At 38.1% G+C, this 16,882-nt stretch overlaps 1 protein-coding gene and 1 pseudogene across 1 annotated transcript in view; one reads left to right on the top strand and one right to left on the bottom strand.

The window, feature by feature from the left end:
- The window catches only part of LOC141812357 (uncharacterized), an 86,837-nt gene extending 72,199 nt beyond the window's left edge, over positions 1-14,638 (bottom strand). The window contains exon 1 of the mRNA XM_074700386.1: positions 14,219-14,638. Within this exon, the coding sequence (XP_074556487.1) occupies positions 14,219-14,638 (420 nt within the window). The remainder of the gene's footprint in view (positions 1-14,218) is intronic.
- LOC141812282 (RGG repeats nuclear RNA binding protein A-like) lies at positions 4,451-6,671 on the top strand (annotated as a pseudogene).
- Positions 14,639-16,882: the final 2,244 nt, after the last annotated feature.

Genomic DNA, 16,882 nt, shown 5'->3' with positions numbered 1-16,882 from the left:
CAGTTGAGCTAACTGAGTCTAGTGAGGAGGATTAAGAAAATGTTAATGTTGATGATTGATATTTGTCTGTAAACTTTTATGTATTTTATGTTACCACGTGATACTTATTTGCTGCTCCTGGTTTACTATTTTATGTATTTTATGTTACCACGTGATACCATGTTACCACGTGACACACGTGCTCTTGCTTGAATAGGATAGCTACAAAGATATTTGACAATAGGAGCTACAAAGATATCAATTCGAGTCTAAATTGATAGGAGACTAAATTCGAATAAATGTAACTCGGGGATTTGAAACTATCTAGACAATAGGAATATGTAACCTTATTTAGACTTTGATAGCCTACCCTAAATAGTTGAGACTCCTAGCTTACCATTGTAGTTAATTTAGTTTTAAAAAAATTATTCTCAGTTACAGTTTTGGGAGGAAAGTCAATATATCTTAATAGAATATTGTTTATTTAATTGTATCTTTTTGATGGAAACCACCAAATGAATATCATCTTACCATTGTATCTTTATGATGGAAACCACCAAATGTGACATTGATTAGTCTGCTTCCTATCGTATTGATCTTTCACTCTTCCTTTATTCCTTTATGGTAAATATTTATGTGGCCCTATGATAGTTTTATATTTTCATTTTTTCATGTATCTAATAGATTTTTATGTATCCTATTTTCATGTATCTAATAGATTTCCATTCTAAGTCTCTTTCCTTGTGTCATTCAACATTTGTTTGTTTATTCTCTTGCAAGTTCTCTATTTGCATGCTACTCCTTCATCCTACTAGTCTGTATGCTGTCAACAGAACTATTAGAAACGGCTGATGCATGCAATCTATAATAGTCATGTGGTGGACCTTTGATTGCCAAAGTTCAGCTTGTCTTGTTTGAAAACACTGACTTTCAAGCTATTTGAAATGCATGGGACAACTTATAATGCAGTTAAGTTTGATCACCACTAAACCCATCTCATTTTTACTATGCACCAAAACCCCTATGGAAATAGATTGTAAACCTTGCACTCCTTCCTTAGTAGTATGGGGAGAAATCAACTTAACAATTGACAAACACTATAAATGTTTCGTTCAAACTTATACTACATTAACATTAATATAAATTGTGTACGATACAAAAGGATCAAATTCCATTAAGGTCACTAAAATAAATTCATCGAAATTCATGAGATTCATGAGATTGTGTACGCTACTTGATCACATCGAAATTCATGAGATTCCTCATCGAAATTCATTAAAGATCAAATGGTTGTTTGAGGAAGCAAGCAGAGGAGGTTGGGAGGTCAGATCTGAAACCACAAAACATCCAAAGAAAACAAAATGGCACAAGGAAAGTGTATCAAGTTGAACCTATAGCATGCCAAGTCCTTTAGTTAACTATGTGATTAGAGGAAATTTTAAGCAAATCTTTTGTTTGAGGAAGCAAGCATTTTTTTCCCTTTTCTTCATTTATGATATTGCAGATATAGATATGTCTGATCAGGCAGTAGCACCAGGTGGCCGGACAGTATTGAGAGTTGTTACCGGGTGGTAAGTATTGGTACATTTAGTACTTTTTAATTCATATTTTGTTTTATAGTATATGTCTAACATTTACATGGTTTTTAATGCAGTTTTCACCAGAGGGTCATAAAGTTACCCCATATATTTCTAGTAAGTTCCGTGAGCGAGTATGTCGTTCAGGACATACTTGGAGGCATGTCGATCAGGCCATGTGCACCTTTTACTACAACGAGTTTGTGGTAAGTCATTTTAACCACCTTATAATTAAGTTTTTTTATTTTGACTAATTGTTTTTTTTCTTGCAGAAAAAATATACTTTTGAGCCAGGACATGAGCGGGAGTTTCAAGACGCCTGGAATGCTGCTGCTGGCAAATTATATAAAGATCTGCTATATAAATACAGAACTAAGGGCACCAGACCATCTTGGATCCCAGAGGACATCTGGGCTGGATGGCAAGCAATATGGCAAGCAGAAAGATGGTAGGCAAATGCAGCGACAGCTCGGTCCAACAGAAAGACCGAGCTAGTTGGCCCTAGCACCGGATCCACAAAACATACAGTTGGATCCCGCTCCATTGTGGAGCATACCTTGGACTTAGTAAGTTTACAATTAATATATTTTTAATTAATTAGTAATGTGATTATTTTTATTTAATTGTATTTTTGAATTTCAGGAGCACCAGTTACAGCGTCCTCCTACTGTTGATGCAGTTTTGTCCCGATTGTTGTTTTGATGTTGACAACGATTTAAGTTCATTTTCAGATTGATCAATGACGGATTAGGTCAGAGAGGGCTCGCTAGCTCGTTCTCTGGATCGGATTGAGTCGGAGAGGGCTCGGTAGCTCGTTCTCCGGATTAGGTCAGAGAGGGCTCGGTAGCTCGTTCTTTGGACCGGATATAGTCGGAGAGGGCTCGGTAGCTCGTTCTCCGGATTAGGTCAGAGAGGGCTCGGTAGCTCGTTCTCTGGACCGAATATAGTCGGAGAGGGCTCGGTAGCTCGTTCTCCGGACTAGGTCAGAGAGGGCTCGGTAGCTCGTTCTCTGGACCGGATGGAGTCGGAGAGGGCTCGGTAGCTCGTTCTCCGGACTAGGTTTGAGAGAGCTCGGTAGCTCGTTGTCTGGATCGGATGAAGTGGGAGAGGGTTCGGTAGCTCGTTCTCCAAATTAGGTCAGAGAGGGCTCGGTAGCTCGTTCTCTGTACCGGACTATGGTCGGAGAAGGCATGGTAGCCTGTCTTCGGACTGGATCATTATCAGAGGAGGCTTGGGAGCTTGTTCTCTGATTACGTGATCCAATGTGGTTGGCTCGGGTGAGACCCAAGTTAACCTGATCAAGTCTTGATTTAGGGTTTAATGTTAAGCTTGGTTTAATCGATTAGTGAATCGATTAACCAAGGGTAAGTTGGTTAATCGATCTGATGATCGATTACAGACCTTTAATCGATCTGGTGATCGATTATAGATCATTCTGTGAGACCAGCGTTAACTTGTTAATCGATCTGATGATCGATTACAGAGCATTCTGTAACAATTCGCAAAACCCACAGAACGTACCATAATCGATTGGGCAATCGATTATGGTGAACTGTAATCGATCAGGTGATCGATTACAAGCTTAATGAGAAACCGGATTAGCGTCTGGTAATCGATCACCTGATCGATTACCATGCTTTAATCGATCAGGTGATCAATTAAGGGCATGGGTAATCGACTGGTTGATCGATTACACGCTTTACAGAGGAGAGAATTACGAAGTTTAATCGATTGTTTGATCGATTAAGGTATTTCTGATCGTGTTCAGGTTTCTGCTCTGATTTCTGTTTCTTCTGATATTGCTGTGCTAATGTCTCTGATCCTCTGGAGTTTGAATTTGATGAAGAATAGGAAGAGTCAAGGGATTGCTTTCTATCTTGACAGTATTTGTCGAGCTTTGGCTTTCATGGTTTTCAGGTAAAAGACAAAGCAACGGAGCTCTGAGCTGCACCAGAGAATGATTAGGATGATCAGTGCAGTGGACTCAGAGGACGTTAGTTAAAAGGAAGAGAGGAAGGAGAAGAGAAGCTCTCACGGAAACCCTAATTGCTGTGTGTGCTTGTGCTAGTTGAGCTCTCTTGCTTGCTTACGATCTTCCTTGAAGCTTTCTCCTGAGGTGGTGCAAGGAGTGGTGCCTTACTCTCGGGAAGCCTTGCTTGAGCTTGTGATCCATCTTTTGAGGCTGTGTTGTAAGCTTGTATTGTTTTGCCTCAATCTGTAGTTTCCTTCTTATAATCTCTGTGCTTAACCTTTTATCTGTGAGATTGGTTGTGGAGAGGTAACTCCACCAAGAAGGAGACTCATTTAGTCAGTTTTTATCCGGGGTTTGATCTACTGAAGGTCAAGGGATCGTCCACCATACGAACACGCCGAGGAGTAGGGGCAAGTTATCCCCGAACCTCGTACATCGTATTGTTTGTGTTGCTTTCATTTTGTTAGTTATTTTCCGCTGCGCACTAACATTCTTGTAGAAGAAAATCGAATATCAAGGAGGCTATTCACTCCCCCCCCCCCCCCCTCTCTAGCCATCTCCGATCTTCAACACCTACTTGTTGGGAGATTTTTACAAAGACACACAAGTCCAAGGATGGAACTTTTATTGATGCTCGCTCGCAGGCCTTAGACGTAAGAAAATAATTTTTTTATTTATTTCACATTACCGCCATGTAATTATTTTTTCTAATCTTAAATTTTTATAATAATTTAATTTTAAACAGGCTGAATATTCAGCTAGAGTTGCACAGGCGTCTGCGCCTGCAGTTGAGGGAGGAGAGAGGCAGGAGCTCTCAACCGACCAATTGAATGAGATCTACTATGATGTGGTCGGTGGGAGGAAGAAGAGCTCCACCCTCTACGGTCTAGGGTCCCAGGCGAGAGTCGTATATGATCGTGTGATGGCCCCTAGAGCCAGGGGTCATCCCAGCGGATCAGATTCTACGATAGAAGCCCTACAAAAAGAAAATCAAGAATTAAAGGATCGACTTGCAGTATTAGAGGGGCAGCAAGATCGACTTGCCGTATTAGAGGCGCAGGCAGAAAGTCAAGCTCGGCTTGGGTGGCAGATGGCGGCCTTCATGGAGGCCTTCGGCCAGATGCAATCGCAGCCTGCTTTTGATGCGATGCGAGCTGAGATGCGAGGTGCGGACCCTGATACGGAGACTCAGGACCCTAATGCTCCTGATCAGTAGCTGTCTGCAAGGTAGGTTAGCATTTCTAATACTTTTAATTTTTTTTACGTTATTACTTGTAAGCATGGATTTTTCAAATACGTTGTTCTATTACTAACCTATCTTATTGGTTTTTTGCAGGATCTTCTATTTTGCCTCGGCTGGTTTAGATATAATTTTGATCAGTTCTTGTATTCTGACATTTGATATAGTATCATTATATCCAGATATTTGTAATTATGTTATTGTATTCAGATTGTATCGGAGTATTTTGATATGTGTTGTATTCAGATATTATATTAGTGTTGTGTTATACCATTGTTGGCCTATTTGTGTTTTTCTGTTATATTATATTGGTTTTGTTGTCGTGTAAACATAAAATTCAGAAAAACAGATGAAAAAATTTAAAAAATTATATTATTAGCGACGAAATTTATAATTTCGTCGCTAATAATCGAAATTTTTTTTTAATTTAGCGACGGAATTTAGAATTTCATCGCTAATTAGCGACGGAATTCTAAATTCCGTCGGCAATAACCGTATATTTTTTATTTTTTTTTAATCTAGCGACAAAATTATTAATTTCGTCGCTAAAAAGAAATATTTTTATTAATTTTGTTTTACAAAATAGCGACGGAATCTTAAATTCCGTCGCTAATTAGTGACGGAATTAATAGTTCCGTCGCTAGATTTTTTGCGACGGTAAAAAAAATTGTCACTAAATAATTGGCGACGGAATAAATAATTCCGTCGCTAAATAGCGACGGAAGTTAATATTCCGTCGCTAAAGTGATGTCAACGACCAAAAAACGCGCGACGAGCTGTTTCCGTCGCTAATTGATAATATTTTTGTAGTGTTTGACGCCCAAGATTACTTGAACAAATTCAAAGATGAATTGGAGGAGGAATTTAACCCAAAGTTTGCTTCTGAATTTGAATCAGAAGAAGAAAGTGATACACACACCACTGTGTGAGAAAGCAAGCACAAACACTCTAAGCGAATTTCTAAGAGAGAAGATCATCGAATAAAACATGTTGAATATTCAGATGCATATGGGAATGATTAAGGTTCCTACAAGGAGGATGCAGATTTTGAAAGTTGGCAAGCATTTCAAAATTTCTTACTAAATGCTGAAGAAAAATCAAGAAAAAACCTCCATTAAAGAAAAAATAAAGCAAATTTGAAGGTGATCCCATGGTTCCTCCTGAACAAGATTATGGTGAATCTGGAAGCTCAGAGAGACTCATTAATGTAGGTATGTGAGATGGTGAGAGGGAACGCCAACCATGCCAACCATACATTAGTGGATGCCATGGCGGCTATGGAGGTCATGGTGATTATAGCAATTAGGAGGCTGGAAGAGACTCTAAACGACCTCAACAAAGAATGTATGAATGGAGGAGTGGTATTGGCCATGGCAATGAGATAAAACGTGATGGATCTGGCACGCGTCAACTGGGGAACAACAACTAATGATACTACAGCACAATTTGAAAAAGAGGAAATTGTTAATGCTGATAAAATGATTATTATTATTGAGAAGCAGGAGATGGATGAAGTGTCATCTGAGTTGATTAAGGATAGAACAATCTATGAGGAAGAAAAGGAAAAGGACAAGGAGATGACTTTGGAAGAGTATGAGAAAGTGAGAGAGGAGAAAAGAAAAGTTACTTGCAATGAAAAGTGAAGAAAGAAAAGTTGAATTTGATGATGAATTGCAGTCCATGAAGCAACTGTCAGTGAAAAAAGATCAATGAAATTTTCATTAAATTGGGTACTCGTAAGAACACAGGAAAGAAGAAAGAAGATGTCGATAGGGATGAGAGGAGCAAAAAGCCAATGAGCATCACTGAGTTCTTTAAGCCAATTGATGAGCCAAAACCAGAGGAGGGTGATGATAGCTTTGAAGCCGATCTAATTAAAGACAAACAAACCACTGATGTATAAATTTTCAGCATTTGTACAAATATTAGGCTTAATTTCACAAGGCCATTAAAGGATGGGGACACATCTTTTGAAAGGAATTGTAAGATTCAAGATAACAACAATCTGTTCATTTATGATGTTGAAGCAGATGAGGTGGCGGAACATCTTCGGGAAGGAACCACATCTATTCCGATAGTCAATAATATTAACAAACTTTCTATATCCAGATTTTTAGATGAAATGGAGCATGAAGATACAGTCTATACTTTGTTGCCTTGCAAGAATAATGCGATATACATAGATCCTAATTTACAAGTAGAAGGGCAACAACTATAAGAATCAAATTGATGCTATATGATTTTCCCCTTGAGTTACCACCTTACACTACTCTAAACTCGACGATGAGTTTTTTTCAATCTAAGACGACTGATACAGGAGAATCCAAAGATTTTTATTATTTTTGATAATTTTTAAATTTTTTAGTAGGATATTTTTGGTAATTTTATCTTTTGTATTTTAAGATTTTGAATCTGTTCAGGATTTTTAGGATTTAGCATCCGTTAAGATATTTTAAGATTTTTGGATCTATTTAAACAATTATTTAGGATGATGTTAAAGTTTAAATTTTTAGTTTAATAATATTTTCGATAATATTGTTTATTTTCATATTTCCTAGTATTCTTCTGAATCAACAAGTTTTGGAAGATTATTTTTAACATTTGTAATCGAACTCACAAAATTAATATTGCCCATAGAATAGTAGTTATCCCGCTCAGCTTCACAACTACTAAAAGAAAAGGCTAAAATTATATCTAGTTGAATCAATTCGAGTCATTTGAGTTAACTAATGACAATTAAATTAATTAACAGAAATTTAAATTGACTAGGTAAGAAACAATCATTGTGGATAAACTTTTGATATCGACATTTTATTGTATTAATCAAGAAAGTTTGAGTCAACTTATATCCCACATATTGTCACTATAACGCTTTATTTGGGAGGAGGTGAGAGAAGGGAAAGGAAGGATAAAGAAGGGGAAGGAGAATTTTGATCATTGATTGGAATGGAGCGAGTTAAGAAGGAGAAGGGGAGAGAAGGGTAAGTTTTACCCTTGCATGCTCATGAATCGCTAGAATTTCTTATATTCCCATTTGGGGTGTAAAGAAGGGGAAGGGGAACTCAAAAATATTTTATTTTAATTTTATCTCTATTTTAAAATATTAATTTTTAAATTAATTCATCTATTTAGATATCTCATCTTTGTGCCGTCACTTCTCACACAATGCATGCCGTCATCGCTCAGTGTCCAATCGCTTGCACTCCATGACGTCACCGTCGACCCTCATCGCAAATCTCTTCGAGGACAAGATTCAAGAAAACAGTGATAAATAACTCTAATCTTCTTCTTCTCCTCCTCTAAGGATATGAACTTATCCAAAAAGCATACGTTGTCTATTTTAGGACCTTCCATATCTCAACTTCTACATGCAAATTGATAGAATTTTATAATTTTTCATTCGTCTTCTACATATGTTATCTTTTTTTAAAAAAAATAGAATATTTTTGTAATTTTATATATTTAATCTTCATTCTCCTTCCTTTCCTCACAAACAAAGTAACACATGTTACGTTAATGAACCTTCCATCCCATCCAAACAAGGGGAACATAAAATACTTTACTTCCTCTCCCTTTCCTTTCCTTCATTCCCCTCCCTTCCCCTTCTGTACATGAACCTTCTCTCACGCCATCCAAAAAAACGTAAATTCTTTCTATTCTTTATTCGGAAGTGTTTCTATCGCTTTAATGAAGAGCTTCGTGAGACAAATTCATTTTTTGGTATTTACTTTCTCATTTTTACTTAATCTTCCTATCTTTCTATAAAAGAAAAAAATTTGAACAATGTTTTTCCACCTCTTTGAAGGAGAACTTATTTATGTATCAAAATTTCGATGGGTGACCCATCTTACAAGTCATAGGTCATAGCATAGAAATTTAGGAGTTCCAAACTATGTTAAAAGACTTTGTTAGTTTGGGTTAGGAATGCCTTGGTGCATATCAATAGGGGTGGGTGGATATGTTCAGTTTAATATAAAAATAAACTTGAAACCAAAATATGTTGGGACCGAGGCGTTCGCTAGAGGAGGGTGAATAGCGATTTTTGATCTTTCCTGCGAAACTGTTAGCGGAAGCAAAATAAAAACATGAAAATGAAGAACAATCGCTAACTCGTTGATTTACTTAGTATCCACCTCAACGAGGTGACTAATCCAAGGATCCACACACACAAACGACCGTTCCATTATGAAAAACCCTCCTTTTCGAAGCACGCTTGAAAGGTGGAGAAAACTCTCACAGACTGATCTCTTCCTTTCACAAGAATTGGTAGTGAATTATAGAGGAAGAGGAAAGCTTTTACAATCTCAGAGATTTGTCATAAAGATGATAAAACAGAATTTTTAATTTCTTCGGCGTCGTTTGCTATTTTAATATTTTCCGTACATCAGTCGACTACTCCAAGGGCCAATCGACTGATGGGCTTCAACGGCTCTTTAATCTGCATTTAATCAGCCAACTGTCGCTCCAACGATCATGTATGTAACGCCCAAAAATTCTCAAAAATAATTTTAGAAATATTCTATGATTTTTCTGAAATTTTAGAATACTTTTCTGGAATTTAATTTTAGAAATATTCTATGATTTTTCTGGAATTTTAGAATATTTTCTGGAATTTAATTTTAGAAATATTCTATGATTTTTCTAGAATTTTAGAATATTTTTCTGGAATTTTTGTATTAGCGGAAGTAGCAAAATTAAATAGGAAGAAAAATGTCCAAGGCGAGATTCGAATCCGCAACCTATAAGAATCTGCAATTCTTAAGATATTTCCAAGAACCAAGGGCCCAGTAGGTCTGTTTCAAAAAAGAAGGAGCCGAATTTTTATTTATCGGCGAGTTAGGTCTAGGAATCACATAATATAAATAGGAGGCTTAAGAGAGGATTTTGATTATCTTCGAAAACCCTTTCCTCACCTCTCACCCAGAACATCGTTGCCCCTCTTTTCTCCTCCCTCTCGGCGCCCCAAACCCGAAGAACGAAGATTCCGTCCCCTAGGATCACAAGGAAGGCTTCCAGAGAACTTCTTCTACAAGGAGGCTCCTCTCCGCGAGAAGAACGCGTAGACGTAGGAAAATCGCCGAGAAGATCTTCTTCTCTAACAGAAGAATTGTAAGGAAATTAACGTAGGAGGTAAGTACCTCTCACCTGCAGTATAAGTAGCTCCGTTCATATGCATAAATCCATAGTTTTAGTCATTCAAAAATTTATGTATGTATGTGGAGATTAGTTTCTCTTACAGAATGTTTATGAAAATAATTTACCTTGCCTCAGTAATTATGGATTCGAGTTCGTCCATGGGTGGGCTCCTAGATCGCCCCTAGGCCCTAGATCGCCTAGTATATCTAAGGTTAAAGAGAAAAGAATTATTAAAGAAAGTATTTTACTTTTTATATAGCATGTGCTTGGACTCCAGTTCGTCCATGGGTGGGCTCCTAGATCGTCCCTAGGCCCTAGATCGCCTAGTAGTACCCTAATAGGTTCGGGATTAGCTACCTCGGATCTATTTAGAGATGCGCGCATAGTTAGCACGATGTCAGGCCCACAACAGGATGATTAGTATTTTCACTTACTATATGTATAAATTTTCAAAAGCTCATTACTAACTTAAAGTGAAATTAGTTTTTAAGATTCAGCTTAGTTCAGTTTATGATTTTAGTTCATGTGCTTGTTATGATGAGTATGCCATGATATTTGTCTAGCTTATATGTTTCAATAGGAATAAATGACAAGCATGAAGATGTTTCCTTTCACATTTTCAAAAGCATGATTTTAAAATATGTATCGTTTTGTGAGTATGATGGTACTTGCTAAGCTTTATGCTCACTACAAGAAAAATAGTCATAGACATCGATTTTCCACCGGTGTCTATGATGTAACGCCCGCCCTTACGTGGCCTAGACGGACGCTACATTTTTCTTTACATTCATTCTTTCATGCATATGAATCATGAGCATTGCAGCGGAACTTAAAACTTTTGTACATACATTGTTGTATTCATATGCAATATATGAAAACTTTACTATAAACCTTTCTAATTCCAACCTAAATCATGCATGTCAGGGTATTTTAATTCCATTCAATAGGGAACTTAACATAACATTCTTTAACATCATTAACATACACATGCAAGTATAGGTTCAGAATATAGAAAGTAATGAGATCGTCCTGCTAAGTCACTACCACACACACCATCATCAGCCCTTCCTGCTGCTTCCTGTTCCCTTAGTAACTTTTAATTGAATCTGCAACATAAGAAAGTAAGACTATAAGCACGAATGCTTAGTAAGCTCCTTTCCTACTCACAAAATCCAATCGTCATATAAACATGATTATTCATAGCATAACTTAAGTACATAAAACATCACATAGCATATACTTGATTAAACCTTAACATTAAATCAAGTATGATAATCATGAATCATTCTTAACATTTCTTAAGCATACTTCCATAAATTTCATCTTATATGAAATCATATGCATAAACATTTATGATGCATTTTGCAAACATAACATATACTTAAACATAATCATTTCTTTATCATTTTGGGCGTCCCCTGGCTTGTACCCATTCATTATTTGTGCACATTCATTCCAAGTCAGTATAAGGTAGCTAAATCTCAATTACTAGGATACTAGGTCTACTATCCTTCAACCTAGCTAGGTCTACTATCCTTCAACCTAGGGCGTCCGCCCATCCCTTGTAATCCGAGGTAGCAAACCTCAACTACTTGGTAACTAGGTTTACTATCCTTCAACCTAGTTAGGTCTACTATCCTTCGACCTACTAGACCTACTATCCTTCGGTCTAGGGGCGTTCTTAAGGTGCCCATCCCTTGGATCCCTTTCCGGATCCGGTACAAGCCTTGCATTAAAATAACATACATGCATTCTTTCCTTTATCATAATGTATGTTCTTTAATCATTAATTTAGCATATACATCATAGCTCATATAGCATACATGATTCCTTTTCTTTCATAGTGAATGTTATTGAACATTCCATTATCATTAATCATGTATATATTCATTCATGAGTTTATATCATTGTTCTTAATCATTTAACATTTATCATATCTTGGTTAAACTTAAGCATGAATCCATCATGCTAATCCATTAATACATTCATCTTAATTAGGTCTAAATATCAATTAAACCCTAACTTCATTGCTCATCAGTCATGGTTAGCATATCTTTATACAATGACTATCCTTTACCATGTTATCCCTTAAACATACCTTAACATGGTGTGAAGTCATTGAACATATCATCATAAACATTGATCATGGCATTGGGTAAACCTTACATTACATAAATCCATTTTCCTAGGATTAGTCAAATCCTTATAGGGTCTCTTGGTTTCTTAGCCTAAACCCTAATATCTTCCATTATATCATCATCGTGCTTCTCAGGCATGTAATCGATCTAGAGATCACTTACTCTTTCTCTTAATCGATCAAAGGATCGATTACTTATCATAATTCTTTTCTCTTAAAACTGTTAATCGATCCGGAGATCGATTACAGCATCCTATGACTGTTAATCGATCAAGTGATCGATTGACAGAGCCCTTAATCGATCAGACGATCGATTCCCTAACTTACGGTCTTCACAGTAGGCTCCGTAATCGATCAGCCGATCGATTACAGCCCCGTAATCGATCAACCGATCGATTACGGCTCCTTAATCGATCAGGCGATCGATTAAGGATCGCTAATCCATTTCTCGTTAAACCGTGTAATCGATCAAGCGATCGATTACACCTTCTGGTAATCGACTGGGTGGTCGATTACCAGTCTTTCTGTTCTACGGTTTCTATGTTCTGTTTAACGAACTTTAACATATCCTTAACGTATCCTTCATAAATCCTGAACTATATACATATGTTCTGTTCTAACCGGGAACTAACATTAACTTACCGAAATCATAAAGCACAATCATGCATACAACATACATATCTTAACTACATACACATACATAACATAATCAAACGATAAAACACTTATGTTGCAGGTGAGAGGAGATCTTACCTTTGGTTCTTGAGTCTTTTACCCTTCAACCGAAGATGAGACCCTTTGTGTCTCCTTAGCCTTTCCCTTGGTTCTCCCTAAAGCCTCCTAGCCTTGCCCCCTTGTCCTCTACCTTTTGGAGACTTGCTTGATGGTGGACCCTCCACAAGGGAGCTCTCGGCCACAAGAGGAGAAGAGGACTTCTCAAGGCTCTCGGTGGAGAGAATGGAGATGAGGACTTCGGTGAGAATGAGAGGGAAAAAGGGAGTGGGTGAGGGAGAGGGGTTTATAAAGGAGAGTGGTGGAGAGGAGGTGGAAGTGGGAGTAGTGGAACTTGGTTACATAACCACCTTGCCAACTCCTCCCTTCCACTACTCTTTAATGTCCATTCCTATACCCTACTCCTTAGTTCGAATGTCCCCTTTCCTTTTCACAATAACACTTGCTATCCCATTTGGTTATCCCATGCTTCTACTAGGCTTGCCATTTCCTTGAGGTCCAAGGATCAATCCTTGGTTCCTCCATTATTTTTCTCTTTTATTTTTGCAAAGCCCACATGGAATTAGCCCATTTAAGTTATCCATTCTTTAAGGCCCAATTTCATTCATTTTTATCATTAGCTAAGCTCATATAAAGGTTAGACCCATTATGAAAAAAAACATTACCCATAGACCCTTAGGACATACCTTACATTTTTGGTCTATTTAGCATTTCTACTAAATTTCCCTCATGACTATTCCTCCTTATAGTCATGTTCAATATTTATAAAATATTGAAGGGATTTGTGGGGTGTTACAATTCCCCCTTCCTTATAAAAAGTTCGTCCTCGAACTTTAGAATAACTTCACTACGTTTGATTCTCATTAACCTAGCATTCTTAAGTGGTTTCTTCAAACCATTGCCTTCTACAGAGAACCAACACTAAGGACATATCTTTGTTCTTTAAGCTTTTCCATTTCTCGATCTAGTACCCAACAAGATCGACTTCTATTTCTTAGGTCCTTCTGCACACTTAAGGTAACACATCCATTTCCCTTGTTCCTTATAACCTGAAGAGTGCTCTTATTCCCAATCATAGGGAAGCATCTTTAGGCATTTCATCATTCATAGACCATGCATACACAAGTATGTCCTAATGGCCAAGGAACATTGACATGTACCTTAAGCATAACATTTCATTATTCATAACCCACACATAATCTAGTTATGTCCTAGTGGTCATGAATCAGAAGTATGCATATCATAATATCTTAAGCATAATATAAGCATGCGATCATAGTGACATAAAGGAATCATCTTAACATAAAGTCTGACTCTAAATATTGTATAGCATAACATGAGAAACTTTTCAGTAAACATAGATAGACTTGGGATTCTCCCATAACCCTAGTTCCTGGACATAGTTGCAAACTTCTAAAGACATGGTCCTAGTTTTGTGCAGGTGCATTCTGAGACTGCATTTGCTGCTGAGGGGGTGCCTGGAACTTATTAGGACAGGCTCGAGCCTTGTGCCCTTCTACTCCGCACGTAAAACACTTATTCGTTCCCTGGAGGCATTCCCCAGAATGGGATCCTCCACACTTTGCGCATGAGGTGTACTTAGGCTGCTTGTTCACTGGACCATCTTTAGAATTGTTCCATCGCTTTCTCTTGCCATTGTAGTTTCCTTCCCCGGTACTCTGAGTTTTCTGATCCCCTAACTGGGCTTGACTCTTACCTTCACTTCGCGCCTTCTTTTGCTGATCAATATTGTTCAAATAGTGCTCGGTACTCAGGGCACTACTGAACAGCTCCTCTGCGGTCTGCGGCTTATTGATACCGCCAGCCACGTTCAACGCTATCTCGGGTCGGAGCATTTTCAGCATGAGTCGAACCTTTTCCTTTTCAGTACGGACTAACTCGGGACATAGGCGAGCTAGCCGGTTGAACCTCTTGACAGCCTCGCTAACTGACAGATCACCTTGTCGAAATTCCATGAACTCATCATAATGCTTGTTAGTCACCCGCATATGGAAAGAACTCCTCGAAAAATTCCGACTCGAAGTCCGTCCATCGCATCTCATTCACGAGTCTCTTGGCCTTAACCCTATCCCACCACATTCTGGCATCTCCAGAAAGGCAGAATGATGCACACTTGACCTTTTCATGCTCCGGCCAGTCCAGCAGCTCCACAATACTCTCTACCGTCTTAAACCAGGCCTGTGCATCCCACGGTTCACCAGCACCCGAGAAAGTTTCTGGCTTCAGTCTCTGCCACTGGATTAAATAGGCTTCTGATCGCATTCCAGGGGTAGGACCTGCCGGAGGTACTGGGGTAACCGGAGGTGCCTCAGACATCACGGGCTGGTTCACAGGTGGAGGGGTAGCATTCCCTTGCTGATTCATCAAAGTATTGATGATCTGCTGCTGCTCAGTGATCTGACGCTGGAGATCAGCCACCAGGTGTGCCAGGTCAGACTGATTGGCGGTTCCATTCGTTCTGTTACCTCTTCTAGCCATGTTTCTCTAATAGAAAGTAGGCTAGTGTAAGTTCATTATCGTTTTTCTTAATCCATATGCATTATAGGTAAGAGTTAAATATCTTCCTATATACCTTATCCCTCTCTAAGGTAAGAACATGCTTCCATCTTGTATGTTCTATCCAAACATATCATTATCAATAAAGCATTAGTAAGCATAAATTCTACTTACTTGGAAGCGGCAGGATGCAGGCTTGATGTGTGTGTAGTGAGATAGCGAACTGCTCTGATACCATTCTGTAACGCCCGCCCTTACGTGGCCTAGACGGACGCTACATTTACTTTACTTTCATTCATTCATTCATGCATATGAATCATGAGCATTGCAGCGGAACTTAAAACTTTTGTACATACATTGTTGTATTCATATGCAATAGGAAACTTTACTATAAACCTTTCTAATTCCAACCTAAATCATGCATGTCAGGGTATTCAAAATTCCATTCCATAGGGAACTTAACATAACCTTCTTTAACATCATTAACATACACATGCAAGTATAGATTCAGAATATAGAAAGTAATGAGATCGTCCTGCTAAGTCACTACCACACACACCATCATCAGCCCTTCCTGCTGCTTCCCGTTCCCTTAGTAACTTTTAATTGAATCTGCAACATAAGAAAGTAAGACTATAAGCACGAATGCTTAGTAAGCTCCTTTCCTACTCACAAAATCCAATCGTCATATAAACATGATTATTCATAGCATAACTTAAGTACATAAAATGTATTCACAATAACATCACATAGCATATACTTGATTAAACCTTAACATTAAATCAAGTATGATAATCATGAATCATTCTTAACATTTCTTAAGCATACTTCCATAAATTTCATCTTATATGAAATCATATGCATAAACATTTATGATGCATTTTGCAAACATAACATATACTTAAACATAATCATTTCTTTATCATTTTGGGCGTCCCCTGGCTTGTACCCATTCATTATTTGTGCACATTCATTCCAAGTCAGTATAAGGTAGCTAAATCTCAATTACTAGGATACTAGGTCTACTATCCTTCAACCTAGCTAGGTCTACTATCCTTCAACCTAGGGCGTCCGCCCATCCCTTGTAATCCGAGGTAGCAAACCTCAACTACTTGGTAACTAGGTCTACTATCCTTCAACCTAGTTAGGTCTACTATCCTTCAACCTACTAGACCTACTATCCTTCGGTCTAGGGGCGTTCTTAAGGTGCCCATCCCTTGGATCCCTTTCCGGGTACAAGCCTTGTTACAAGCCTTGCATTTAAAGTAAAATAACATACATGCATTCTTTTCATTTATCATAATGTAATGTTCTTTAATCATTCATTTAGCATATACATTCCTATGACTGTTAATCGATCAAGTGATCGATTGACAGAGCCCTTAATCGATCAGACGATCGATTCCCTAACTTACGGTCTTCACAGTAGGCTCCGTAATCGATCAGCCGATCGATTACAGCTCCGTAATCGATCAACCGATCGATTACACCTATATCTCCTTAATCGATCAGGTGATCGATTAAGGATCGCTAATCCATTTCTCGTTAAACCGTGTAATCGATCAAGCGATCGATTACACCTTCTGGTAATC

Source organism: Curcuma longa, chromosome 18 (assembly GCF_044706935.1).
Source record: "Curcuma longa cultivar G26 ecotype Majalengka, Jawa Barat chromosome 18, ITB_CL_G26_1.1, whole genome shotgun sequence".
NCBI classification, from domain to species: Eukaryota; Viridiplantae; Streptophyta; class Magnoliopsida; order Zingiberales; family Zingiberaceae; genus Curcuma; species Curcuma longa.
Note: the sequence above shows the minus strand (reverse complement) of the source record. Positions and strands in the feature narration are given on the sequence as shown.